This window comes from Polypterus senegalus, chromosome 4 (assembly GCF_016835505.1).
Source record: "Polypterus senegalus isolate Bchr_013 chromosome 4, ASM1683550v1, whole genome shotgun sequence".
Lineage (NCBI taxonomy): Eukaryota > Metazoa > Chordata > Cladistia > Polypteriformes > Polypteridae > Polypterus > Polypterus senegalus.
The window spans coordinates 63063507-63077484 of NC_053157.1; the positions used below are offsets into that span (position 1 = coordinate 63063507).

Consider the following 13978-nt stretch of genomic DNA (forward strand, 5'->3'; position numbering starts at 1 on the left):
AGCGCGACGGCAGGAACTGGGACCAGCTCCTCCCGCCGTGCTTTTGCCTACCGGGAGGTACCCCAGGCCTCTACGGGCTTCTCCCCTTTGAATTACTATACGGGCGACAACCCCGGGAATCCTCGACATCCTAAAAGAAGGCTGGGAGGCGAGGCTCTTCCCTCCTCTAATATTTTGAGTACGCGTGGCGCAACTGCGCCGACCGACTCACAAAGATCAGGCCCCTCCTAAAAGAGCACGTGACTCGTGCGCAAGCAGCGCAGGCCGGTGTTACAACCGCAACTCCGTCCTCAGGGAGTTCCGCCCGGGGGACCGAGTTATGGTGCTCGTCCCGACCTCCCACTCGAAGCTGCTCGCTCACTGGCAAGGGCCTTACGAGGTTAAGGAGAGAAAAGGACTCGTCGACTATTTGGTAAAACAGCCCAACGTCGACCGAGTGAGAGGATCTATCATGTCAACCTGTTAAAGCCCTGGAGATAGAGAGGAGCTCCCAGCTCCCGTAGGTCACTCTCCCTTTCGCAAGCACAACTGCCCTTAACCTCGTGAAGAGCTGACCCCAAGCAGCGGCAGGAGTTAGCCCAAACACTCCGAGCCATCCCGAGGTAGTGAGCGAGTCACCCGGCGGACCGCTGATTGAGCACGATATAGTCACGGAGCCCGGGTAATCGTCCGGGAGAGGCCCTACCGACTCCGGAGGCAAAACGCAGAGGTCGAACTGGAGGTGAAACGTATGTTGGACATGGACATAATTGAAGAGAGCCATAGTCCCTGGTCCAGCCCTATTGTCCTCGTCTCCAAGCCAGGCGGCTCCTGGAGGTTCTGTAATGACTTTAGGCGTCTGAATCAGATCTCCAAGTTCGATGCCTACCCCATGCCCGCATTGGCGACCTCCTTGGCGGCTGGAGTGCGGCTCGATATCTGACTACCCTTGACATGACAAAAGGGTATTGGCAAATTCCTTTAACGGCATCCGCAAAGGAGAAAACGGCCTTTAGCACCCCTAGCGGGCACTGGCAGTACAAGGTCCTCCCATTTGGGCTGCACGGGGCCCCGGCGACCTTCCAACGTCTGGTAGATAGAGTGCTGACGCCTCACCAGTCCTATAGTGCCGCCTACCTGGATGACGTTGTCATCTATTCCGGCACCTGGGAGGAGCATCTACTGCAGGTCGCAGCTGTCCTCCGAACACTGGCTAAAGCCGGCCTCCGCATAAACCCCCGGAAGTGTTTTTGGATTAAAGGAGGCCAAATATTTAGGCTACCTCGTGGGACAAGGACAGGTGCGGCCACAGAGCTCCAAAGTGAAAGACATCTTAGAATGGCCCCGTCCGAGTACCAAGAAACAGGTGCAGGCTTTCTTGGGGCTTGCGGTTACTACCGCCGGTTTGTTCCCGTTTCTCGAAGAGCAGCACCCTTGACTGACCTGACAAAAGGGCGCTCCCCTATACGTGGTGTGGACCGACAAAGCAGAACACGCGTTCAGTGACCTAAAGAAGGCCCTAACGTCGGCACCTGTGTTACGGACGCCCGATTTTGGGCTCCCGTTTATTCTCCAGACCGACGCTTCGGACACAGGCCTGGGTGCCGTGCTGAGCCAAAGCGTCGATGGTGTCGAGCACCCTGTGATGTACCTTAGCGGAAACTGATGGACCGGGAGACCCGTGCGCTGCAGTGGAGAGGGAGGCCTTGGCCATTAAGTGGGCAGTGACCCACCTCCGTACTACCTGCTGGGTCGCGAGTTCGCTCTGGTGACTGATCACGCTGCACTTCAGTGGATGTCCCTGCACAAAGAGTCGAATCCGCGGGTCACCAGGTGGTTCCTGGACTTACAGCCGTATAAGTTCACTGTCACTTATCGGCGGGCACCCTTCAGGCCAATGCCGATGCCCTCTCTCGTATTCACGACCTCTCGGTTAGGTCCGCCCGACCTGGCGGTCCTGGGCTAAGGGGGATCGTGTCACGCACGCAGTAGGAGGCAGCGGATTGATTCGACAGCACCTGGGAAACCACTCGCCAGGGAATGGTGGGGTATTAACTTTCTCCCTCTGCTTCCTCATAGGAAAAAGACCGTCCTGCACCATAGGCATGGATGACCGCAGTGCGATACTTCCGCCCTTCCTCCGCCATCTTGCCCTGACGTCATCCTTCCCATCCTCCCTTGCGGTCCTTCCCGACATTCCTCCACTCCGGCTCCTCCCCAATAAAATGGCGCGACGCCAGGAGTCGGCGCGATTATGAACTGTTTGTTTATAATTTTGACCTGTTTTTTTTCTGTTTACAATATAGGGGCCGGAAAACCCCAACCCTTGCTACTGTCTCTCTCGGTCCTTTACAGTATATATATATGTTTATGTGTGTGTGTAAATATATATATATGACAACAACACTCATCACTCACAACAGTGACAAAACAATTACATTGACAATCATGTTACGTTATTTTCAAAATGTTTCCTTTTCTTTTTTATTGCTTCTTTAACACACTACTTCTCGCTGCGAAGCGCGGGTATTTTGCTAGTCTATACTAATAAAAGGCAAAGCCCTGACTGACTCACTCACTCACTCACTCACTCATCACTAATTCTCCAACTTCCTGTGTAGGTAGAAGGCTGATATTTGTCAGGCTCATTCCTTACAGCTTACTTAAAAAAGTTAAGCAGGTTTCGTTTCAAAATTCTACACATAATGGTCATAACTGGAACCTGCTTACGTACATATTTACGGCCATAGCCTGCAGCTTGGTCGCCGTGAGAGGCGGAGTTGCGTCCCCCATCATCACGCCTCCCACGTAATTGAGTGCCTGCCCATATAAGGCCGTCCGTCAGCAGCAATCCAATACAACAACAACATTTATTTATATAGCACATTTTCATACAAAAGTAGCTCAAAGTGCTTTACATAATGAAGAATAGAAAAATAAAAGACACAGTAAGAAAATAAAATAAGTCAACATTAATTAACATAGAATAAGAGTAAGGTCCAATGGCCAGGGTGGACAGAAAAAACAAAAAAAAACTCCAGACGGCAGGAGAAAAAAATAAAATCTGATGGGATTCCAGACCATTAGACTGCCCAGTCCCCTCTGGGCAATCGACACGCTGCCGCTAAATATTCGCGGGTGAAGGACTGTGCTTATGCAAACAAAGATGAGATGGAGAGGGATAGACTAGTGTTTGGCACAAACTCAGCGAAAGTGTGAGAGAAACTTTTAAGTGCCGGGTCTTAGCTAACATTAAATAAAGCCGCCGTGGAGGTCGCACGAGAGAGCACAAGCACAGCTGAGAACCTTCGATGCATGTACTCCGAGCGGCTCACGTGAACTGACTGTGAATGTAGTACGCAGAGAACAAGCAAGAGCTCCAAAGAGTGCTCAACAAAAAATGCATTACTCAATTGAGAAGGCAGCAACAGAATATCAAGTGAGTGACGCATACAAGCATATTCATAAGTGCAGCTACTGCAGAAACAAAGCACGGTGTAAACCTTAAGTTTAAATAAAGTTCATAGACAGGCTGCCGCTGGCATTTGTCATTCGTCTACGATGAATACGATATTCGTGAGATACAAGTTTAATGAGAAGATGCAGGGTATAAGCAAGACTTTTGATCTCTTTGTAATGGAGTTAAAATTGCTGGTGAAGGACTGTGCTTATGCAAACGAAGATGAGATAGTCAGGGACAGAATAGTGTTTGGCACAAACTCAACAAAAGTGCAAGAGAAACTTTTAAGTGCCCGGTCTGAGCTAACATTAAATAAAGCCATGGACATCGCAAGATCACAGAGATAGCACAAGCACAGCTGAGAACCTTCGATGCATGTACTCCGAGCGGTTCACGTGAACTGACTTTGCAGGGCTGGGAAAGGTAAACCCGCGCATGTAGTGTGTGATGTCTCAGATAAAGAGGAAGACGAGCTGCTTATTGATGCAGTAAGAAAGGAACAAACCTCTGACGCTGAACAAGCCTTTGTAGACATATCAATAGGAAAGCAAGGTGTAAAGCTTAAGTTTAAATTACGTTCATAGACACGCTGCCGCTAAATTTTCGCAGGCAACTCCACAACTTAATACCGGGAATGCCTGTTAAACGTCTTAGATTCACGAGTACCGATTTGGGTGGTGATCATTTTGATGAATGAAGCCTGTTATCTTTACAACTGTTGACAACGAAGATGAGATGGTCAGGTATAGACTAGACAAACACGGAATGTAACTTGAACACAACACATCCTCCAAATACGAACCTGATTGAAAGAAATAATGATAATCAAATCCTTGATGACAGCAACACTCATAACAGTCACAAAACAATTACATTGACAATCATGTTATGTTATTTTTAAAATGCTTCCTTTTCTTTTTCATAACTTCTTTAACATACTACTTCTCCGCTGCGAAGTGCGGGTATTTTGCTAGTATAAATATATATATAAAAATACTTTTTAAAAACCTTGCTTATATTAAGTTAAAAAGTAAAAAATATGTCTTTCATACATCACTCGTAAAATAAAAGGTGGCCGCTTTTGCTAAGATTTTAAGAAACGTTTTTTGAATGTTGATTGATGAACAATGCCCACACTTTTATTTTACGAGTGATGAATGAGAGACTTATTTTTTTTACTTTTTACTACACTTTTTAACTTAATATAAGCGTGGTTTTAAAAAAGTATTTTTTTATATATATATATATTATTTTCAACTTTTTAGTCTTGGGTTTGTTTTAGTTCTATTTGTTACTATCGCCATCTATTGGTGAAATCTTGAACTATTCTTTATATAAAAATTTAATTTCTTAATTAACATGGATTCATTGATCAATTAGTAAAACATATTGATTGATGTAATGTCATCACAAGTGAGTAAGTGTGCAAAATTTCAAGACATTTGGACAACAGGAAGTGGGTTAAATATCGATTACAAGATTTGTACCAGACAACAAACAGGTGAAGTTAATATTAAGCATGGTAAAAAGGTGAGGTTTTTAGACATAAACCAGGCCATCTGGCTTTACAAATAAGTACAGAAGTAAAGAAGTTAGGCATCATTTTATATTCAAAGCTAAACTGCAAATAATGCATTAATCATATTAGTAGCACTGTATTCAGAAAATCATATAAAGCACTATTTCTTAATCGTCATTTTGTGATTGTTTTGCCAGAATTTGCTTAGCATGGTGAGACTAAATATAACTAAGCAGAACCGAAAAGTTGCTTTTTTTTATAAAAGCATTTTTCACTATTTGTTGTTTGTTTAAATTCAGGAATTTGCATGGTGGTGTTGTTGGCTAAGTCTTAGTCATCAGTCGCGATCTAGTGGCCTTTGTCTACAATGAAGCTGTTGCATTGTGGATGGAGAGCTTGTAAGCTACATATGTCATGCTTTTGTATGTGTGAAATTTGACTAAGCTCTCTTCCAGCCTGTTGCACCTACATGCACTTGGACTACTATAATCCACCCACCTCAGAGGGCAAATTCAGATCACATCACCATTTGTTTCAATCCCAAAATTCACTCTGTGAATTTGCCAGCTGAGCACTGTTCTCTAGAGACTATTAGGCTACATAGAAGCTATTGCACTATGGATAAAACAAGAGGACTACCCCCCATCCTGCAATGGTACAGCTTCTAAGCTGCAATGGCAATGGCAATGTGTGACATCGGTTTGAGCTGTTTTTCAAACACCCTGATTCCTACATGTGCCTGGACTATTAAAATGCTGTAAAAAACCCAATTCATTTATATGGTATGAATTATCAGCAATTAAAGTGGATTTGTAGCCTAGCTAAGGTGCTATTGTCACAGAAATGGATTGTATTATATGTGTAATATGTAATTAAACATTCACTTTGGCAGATATATATTGTCCTAAAAGTGGATCTCAAAAAGATGGCTCTGAATTGCACTAGTGATTTTAATGAGTCGAATAAGATGATTCAATTAAACATATATTTTGAAATGAATTGAATTAGTAAAGTGAATTGTAATACTCACCACTAGTTATGAATAATTACTACAGATACATCAGTTCGTTTCAGTTGCTAAATTTGATTTAATAAATGGGCATAAGCAGCAACTATCTGACTGCTTATATGAGGCACTTTCCAAACAACACAACAAAGGCTGTTTTCTTAATAATAATAGTAATCTTAAAGTGTCAAGTTTGATTTCCAAAAGGTAGCCTTAAAGTTGTGACAAATTTTAGTTTGTTTGACTTGTCCATTAATTTTTGCCTATCAGTAAGTGTTACTAACCACCTAATGTCTTTTACATATACTGATGCAAACATAAATATCACAACAGCAAATGTCACAAACTGTACAAAGTGATTTGCCAACAAACCTGACTTTACAAGTATATTGCTACAAAGCAGCTTTAAAGAGTTTTTGTGTAAATTACAGTATGCTTAATTATGCTGATACTCACTAATTTTATGTGGTAATGATCTAATAATACTTACATTTTAAAATGCAGTATTGATTTTAGGCAGTACAGTGGACCCCTGCGAAGTCGCGGTTCATAGTTCATGGCTTCAGTCATTCGTGGATTTTTCCTTAGAACCAGCAGACCCCCATTACCCTCTAGTTAGGATATAGCGGGTTGGATAATGACTGACTGACTGACCTAACTAATAATTGTTAGCGTAAACCACAAATATCCTCCAATTTTTTGATGGCTTTTTTCTTGACAATACTGTACTGTAGAGAGAACACAAAGCAACCATAGAGGAAAAGGCAGGTTGTGATGGTGAAAGTAGCCAATCCGAGAGCATTATTAATTTCTCCTTGCTGGTAATTGGCTGATGCTCTGTGATTCATCTCCGGCAGGTGTAGCCCAGCATTCCTGTATCTTAACAGTTTACCGCATGTAGCTATCTTGAGTGTTTCGCTGAGCATTCTCATGTTTTTTGTTTTGTTCTTCTTAAAGCCCTAAGATGCCGCCTAAGCGCCCAGCACCTTCTAAGGCTTCTGGCAATGAACCTAAGCACCAGAAAAAATTTAAGAAGCTCCAGGAGAAGGCTGGACTACTGGATTTGCTCCCGGAACTAAAAAATTATGCCGCAGTAGCCACCCAAGGAGCTGTAAATCCTCTGCTTTGCTGTGCAGTCATTATCTTCATTACATACCTTAATCGTACTGCACAGCTAATTCATCATCATCATCTTGAATCAATATCATTCATTATAGCTGCGTGTCCTGTTTTTTGACAAAGGCTTACTAAATTCAAAAAACTAATTGCATTTTTTTTGCCCCTAGGAAATAATACTGAAGAATGGCACAGAGGCATTTGAGACTTGGGAGAAACCTCCTCCTCCAATTTATATGCAGTTTTATTTCTTTCATGTAGTGAACCCTGCAGAGATTCTTACAGGTGAAAAGCCAGTCGTAAAGCAGAAAGGGCCATACACCTACAGGTACTTCACAGTTGAAATATTATGTTGTATTATTCTCAGCTTTTGAGTTCAATATGTGTTTTTTTTTTTTTAATATAACTACATTTTCATACCTCCTTAGTTTGTTTTAAGGTTGAGGGTGAAGCACTGAGGTAGCCGTGCTATCAACTTCAACACAACCCATTTTAAGAATTATTTTGTTTTTAGTAGGATATAGTAACAAAACTGTGACTTTTCTATGTTCGAAATGCAGCTTTTCAGTGTCGATGATTTCTTATCTCTCATGTACAATCTGTTATTTATGCACAACTAGCAAAATACCCGTGCTAGCAGCGGCGAAGTACTGCCTTAAAATTTTTATTAAGAAGAAAATTAAACCTTTTTAAACTGAGGGAAAATATACTAATAATTATTTGTTAAGGATCTCTTTGTATACCACATTGTGAGTTCGCCCTCGGTTGTAATATGACCAAGCTGTGCGCTGAGCTTACTCTTGATCATGCAACGCATACAGTTGGCCATGTGAACAGTAATCTTGTTTCAAATCTCACAGCTTGGATTGCTGCTGTCATAATCGGTTTGAATTTCATGGTTTGTTTCAATTACGACAGTATTTATAGGACTTGTGTTGAAGAGACATTCGGCATCTGTCAAGCGTTGTAAGTATACAATCGCTTTCATCGATAACTTCACATCCAGCTTTTGAGAGTTTAAACATTCATAAACATCAAAGTGTCCACTACTGAAATCGTCACCTGTGAATCTAAGATGTTTAAGAGGCATTGGCGGTTGTCGAAAGGTGTAAAATATTTGGCCATTTCGGTACACTTGAAAGCGACAACCGAACAATTCAGTGGCAGCCATCAACTCACATTCAGATCCATAGGTGAAGGGCTTAAGCATTTCACTCTTATAGTGCTCCTGTGTAGTATAATTATCTCCTGTAACGTCATCAGTTCACACCTTGAACCTGTCCCAGTCATTCAATAGATAAGACACAATGTTCCTCCGGATATCAAGAGTGAGCCTGATATGGCTGTGCAATATGTAACAAAGATAATGGAAGAGGTAGGTGCCATCTCCGGGTGTGGAAACCACTCTGTAAGTGACAGTTCTTTGATCGATGGTGATCACCTCGATAAACAAGTTAATGGGGATACGGTTGGAATGATAAAGGAAATGTGTACCTGAACAATGTAAAGTAAGTCTAAAATACCTACACAATAACTATAATCGTAATAAATGAACAATAAAACAGCAGAGAAGCCGTGGATTAAATAAAAAGGCTGTAGTTATCAGCAGGGAGATGTGAATCCCGTGGCGAAGCAAGGAAGGGAATGTAGAGACTGGAGCGACGGACGGCTTTATATAGGCAGGCAGCCAACAACGTGGGAGACGTTGGGATGGGGGACCCAACACCGCCTCACACGGTGACCTAGCTGCAGGCTATGGATGTATATATGTACGTAGTAGGATTCAGTTAGCGTTGGGAACCCGCGTACCAAATTTCTTGAAGATGGGCCCATAAGTAACAATGACCGTTGAAAGGTTCAATATGGTGGCCGACGGTGGCATCATGCCACCGAAATAAGTACGTACATTTGTTTCAGTTAGCGCAGGGAAGCCGCCTACCAAATTTCGTGAAGATGGGGCCATAAATAAGAAAGTTGTTGACCGTTATGACCGTTACGCGTAGAATTTCGAAATGAAACCTGGTTAACGTTTGTAAGTAAGCTATAAAGAATGAGCCTGCCAAATTTCAGCCTTCTACCTACACGGGAAGTTGGAGAATTAGTGACGTTGGAAAGTTCAATATGGCGGCCGACAGTGGCGTCATACCATCGAAATAAGTACGTACATCGGGTTCGGTTAGCGTAGGGAAACCGCCTACCAAATTTCGTGAAGATGGGGCCATAAATAAGAAAATTCAACATGGCGGATGTTGTCGACCGTTATGACCGTTACGTGTAGAATTTCAAAATGAAACCTGCTTAACTCTTGTAAGTAAGCTGTAAGGAATAAGCCTGCCAAATTTCAGCCTTCTACCTACACGGGAAGCTGGAGAATTAGTGATGAATGAGTCAGTGAGTGAGTGAGTCAGTGAGGGCTTTGCCTTTTATTAGTATAGATCCCTTTCTCTTTTAATTATTTATATTATTTTAATGGATGTGAATTGAATGTACAGCTCTTGTACTAAATTGTATTTTCCAAAAATTTTAACTAAAGACTTTTTTATATGTAAGCAGCACACATTACAAAACAAATTAAATGAAACAAACTACAGTGAAGAAAACGCACAGATGATTGAAGTATTGTTTTTAAATGTGACAGCCTGAAAATTTGTTTCAGTTTGTTTTGTAAGAATGCGTTTTTTTATATGTTCAACCAATTAGCATAATTAATGGTGTAATATTGTATGTTGTTGTGTAATTAAATATGACAGCTACATTCTGTAAGACAGGCTTTGCATTTTTAAACTGCAGTTATTTATATTACAATTGCCCCAAATGTGTATTATTAAAGGAAGCTGTATGGTAATTTTACCAAAAAAGCAAAACTCTTACTGAACAAATATGTCTACTTTAAAACAGGCTACATAATTAATAGAAAAATATGTATTTGTGATGCAAAATCAAAAAGTCATAAACTATTTTTATTTTGCGTTCCATTTTTTTTTATACATTAAATAAGGTTTTGAAGGTTACTGCTCTGCTGTCAGCAGTTGAGTTTAAAACTTTACGGGTGGTATGAATAATAATATGGTCATCTTTAATTCACAAGCATGCCTTCATAGCCATCTTAAAGAGAACTAGAAATCAAAATCACCGTGTGGATTTGGGTCAACAAAACATTGACGTAATCACATGTTTATTTAATAATGATATTAATATGTTTTATGCTAGCATACTGGTCAACAATTAATTGGCATTTCTGCAGTATGTACTAAATAAGCAATGAGTTTATTCCATCTACTGTAGTCCCTTTTGTTTGGTAGTTGCTTTTGTCTACCTGTATGACTCTCCAGGTTGTATAGCAAGCTGGACGACTTTAGCCCAGAATTTGGAGATATTCATCATTGCAACTAAAGTGGTAGACATGTCACTCTCACAATTTTTTAATCATCATTTTTATGCTCACATATATTGGGGAGTGATAAAATAAGACAAGTCAGGTTGGTCACATGTCCTTAAAGCTTAGTGTTCATCCATAATATTGAGAAGGATATCCCATTAACACAGTTGTTTGTTGAGAATTTTCACTTTTTCTTCTGTGTTCCCCAGAAAGGTGTGGGAAAAGGAAATAAAAAATAATGTGTTGTTTATATCCTCAGTGCTGTGTGTACATATAGTGGTGTGAAAACTATTTGCCCCTTCCTGATTTCTTATTCTTTTGCATGTTTGTCACACAAAATGTTTCAGATCATCAAACACATTTAACCATTAGTCAAATATAACACAAGTAAACACAAAATGCAGTTTTAAATGATGGTTTTATTATTTAGGCAGAAAAAATCCAAACCTACATGGCCCTGTGTGAAAAAGTAACTGCCCCTTGTTAAAAAGAACCTAACTGTGGTGTATCACACCTGAGTTCAATTTCCGTAGCCACCCCAGGCCTGATTACTGCCACACCTGTTTCAATCAAGAAATCACTTCAATAGGAGCTGCCTGACACAGAGAAGTAGACCAAAAGCACCTCAAAAGCTAGACATCATGCCAAGATCCAAAGAAATTCAGGAACAAACAGAACAGAAGTAATTGAGATCTATCAGTCTGGTAAAGGTTATAAAGCCATTTCTAAAGCTTTGGGACTCCAGCGAACCACAGTGAGAGCCATTATCCACAAATGGCAAAAACAAGGAACAGTGGTGAACCTTCTCAGGAGTGGCCTGCCGACCAAAATTACCCCAAGAGCGCAGAGATGACTCATCCAAGAGGTCACAAAAGACCCCAGGACAACATCTAAAGAACTGCAGGCCTCGCTTGCCTCAATTAAGGTCAGTGTTCACGACTCCACCATAAGAAAGAGACTGGGCAAAAACTGTCTGCATGGCAGATTTCCAAGACGCAAACCACTGTTAAGCAAAAAGAACATTAGGGCTCGCCTCAATTTTGCTAAGAAACATCTCAATGATTGCCAAGACTTTTGGGAAAATACCTTGTGGACTGACGAGACAAAAGTTGAACTTTTGGAAGGCAAATGTCCCGCTACATCTGGCGAAAAGGAACACAGCATTTCAGAAAAGAACATCATACCAACAGTAAAATATGGTGGTGGTAGTGTGATGGTCTGGGCTTGTTTTGCTGCTTCAGGACCTGGAAGGCTTGCTGTTATAGATGGAACCATGAATTCTACTGTCTACCAAAAAATCCTAAAGGAGAATGTCTGGCCATCTGTTCGTCAACTCAAGCTGAAGCGATCTTGGGTGCTGCAACAGGACAATGACCCAAAACACACCAGCAAATCCACCTCTGAATGGCTGAAGAAAACAAAATGAAGACTTTGGAGTGGCCTAGTCAAAGTCCTGACCTGAATCCAATTGAGATGCTATGGCATGACCTTAAAAGGCGGTTCATGCTAGAAAACCCTCAAATAAAGCTGAATTACAACAATTCTGCAAAGATGAGTGGGCCAAAATTCCTCCAGAGTGCTGTAAAAGACTCATTGCAAGTTATCGCAAACGCTTGATTGCAGTTATTGCTGCTAAGGGTGGCCCAACCAGTTATTAGGTTCAGGGGCAATTACTTTTTCACACAGGGCCATGTAGGTTTGGATTTTTTCTCCCTAAATAATAAAACCATCATTTAAAACTGCATTTTGTGTTTACTTGTGTTATATTTGACTAATGGTTAAATGTGTTTGATGATCAGAAACATTTTGTGTGACAAACATGCAAAAGAATAAGAAATCAGGAAGGGGCAAATAGTTTTTCACACCACTGTATATGTGTATGTATTGTTTATGGGTATGTATATATAATTATATGAATGAGTCAGTGTGTGCATGTATATGTGTAAGTATATCAGTATATACAGTATAAAATATTCAGTATATACAGTATAAAATAGTCAGTATATACAGTATAAAATATTATATATATATATATAAATATATATGATATATCTATACTAATAAAAGGCAAAGTCCTCACTGACTCACTCATCACTAATTCTCTAACTTCCCGTGTAGGTAGAAGGCTGAAATTTGGCAGGCTCATTCCTTACAGGCTACTTACAAAAGTTAAGCAGGTTTCATTTAGAAATTCTATGCGTCACAGTCATAACTGAATACTACTTATGTACATATATACAGCCATAGCCTGCAGCTCGGTCGCCGTGTGAGGCGGAGTTGCATCCCCCATCACCATGCCCCCCACGTAGTTGGCTGCCTGCCTATACTGCGTCCTCCATCCCCATGTCTCCCACGTAATTGACTGCCTGCCTATATAAGGTCATCTGTCAGCAGCACTCCAAGCTGTGAGGAAACAGTAAAAAGGCGCACATGTTTACTTAATTTACATGTCAAGAAGCGCTCTCACCAGCTCGGCGACAGTTCCTTTATTATACTCTCAGGCAAATCCACAACTTCATATAGACGCTGCCGAAAACGAAAGAATGCAAGAAAGCAAGGTAAAGAAACGGAAAGAATATCTTATTTATAAATGGCGCAAATATATTCACATGTACATAACCTATGTTACAACTATATACACATATAAATTAGACACCCAGACACACACAATCCCCACACATTCCCCAGTCCTTTATCTGAACTTTCTTTTAAAAGTTTCTAATCACACGGCCTGGAAAGTCTGCAGTGAATCCAGTGACAAATCCTGATGTGCGCCACGGACACGTTTACTTAATTTACATGTAAAGAAGCGGTCTTACCAGCTTACCGACAGTTCCTTTATTGAAGAATGAAGTCCGTCTCACCCGGGTGACTCGGCGTTAGCGTCCATCCATGGCCGACGCCTGCTCCACAATAGACAAGTAAAGCCGTCAGCTCCGAATATCCCATTTTAGGTTAGCAGGCACCCCTTCTGCGTGCACCCAGCCGTCCTTATTATGGAGTCTTCCTTGCTTTACTGCTGGTTATGTTATTTTTAAAATGTTTCCTTTTCTTTTTCATAACTTCTTTAACACACTACTTCTCTGCTGCGCGGGTATTTTGCTATCTACACATACTGTATAAAAGGCAAAGCCCTCACTGACTCATCACTAATTCTCCCACTTTTCATATATGTGGGAAGCTGAAATTTTGCGTGCTTATTCCTTGCAGTGTACTTATAAAAGTTAGGTATGTTTCATGTCCTATTACAACACCCAAGGGGGGAAAACGGCTGTACCCCCAAAACTGTATATATAGATAGGGGAAACCCCTCCTTACTATTTCTGCTACTTCCAATTTACCCATGCTCATCCTTTACACTGTACTTACAAAGTTTAAGTATGTTTCATTTCGTGTTGTGCCCCGTAATGAACTTTTGAAAATAATGTCTTCTTTTTGGCGGTTCTCACCATTATGCCTTAAGGAAGTTTAGGAACTGAGCTCTCCTTTTGGCGGTTTCATTCCTTATTTCCATTAAAA

General features: G+C 41.2%; 1 protein-coding gene across 1 annotated transcript in view; it reads left to right on the forward strand.

The window, feature by feature from the left end:
- LOC120527400 (lysosome membrane protein 2-like) overlaps positions 1-13978 on the forward strand; it is a 140802-nt gene that overhangs the window by 12033 nt on the left and 114791 nt on the right. The window contains exon 2 of the mRNA XM_039750775.1: positions 7251-7408. Within this exon, the coding sequence (XP_039606709.1) occupies positions 7251-7408 (158 nt within the window). The remainder of the gene's footprint in view (positions 1-7250; positions 7409-13978) is intronic.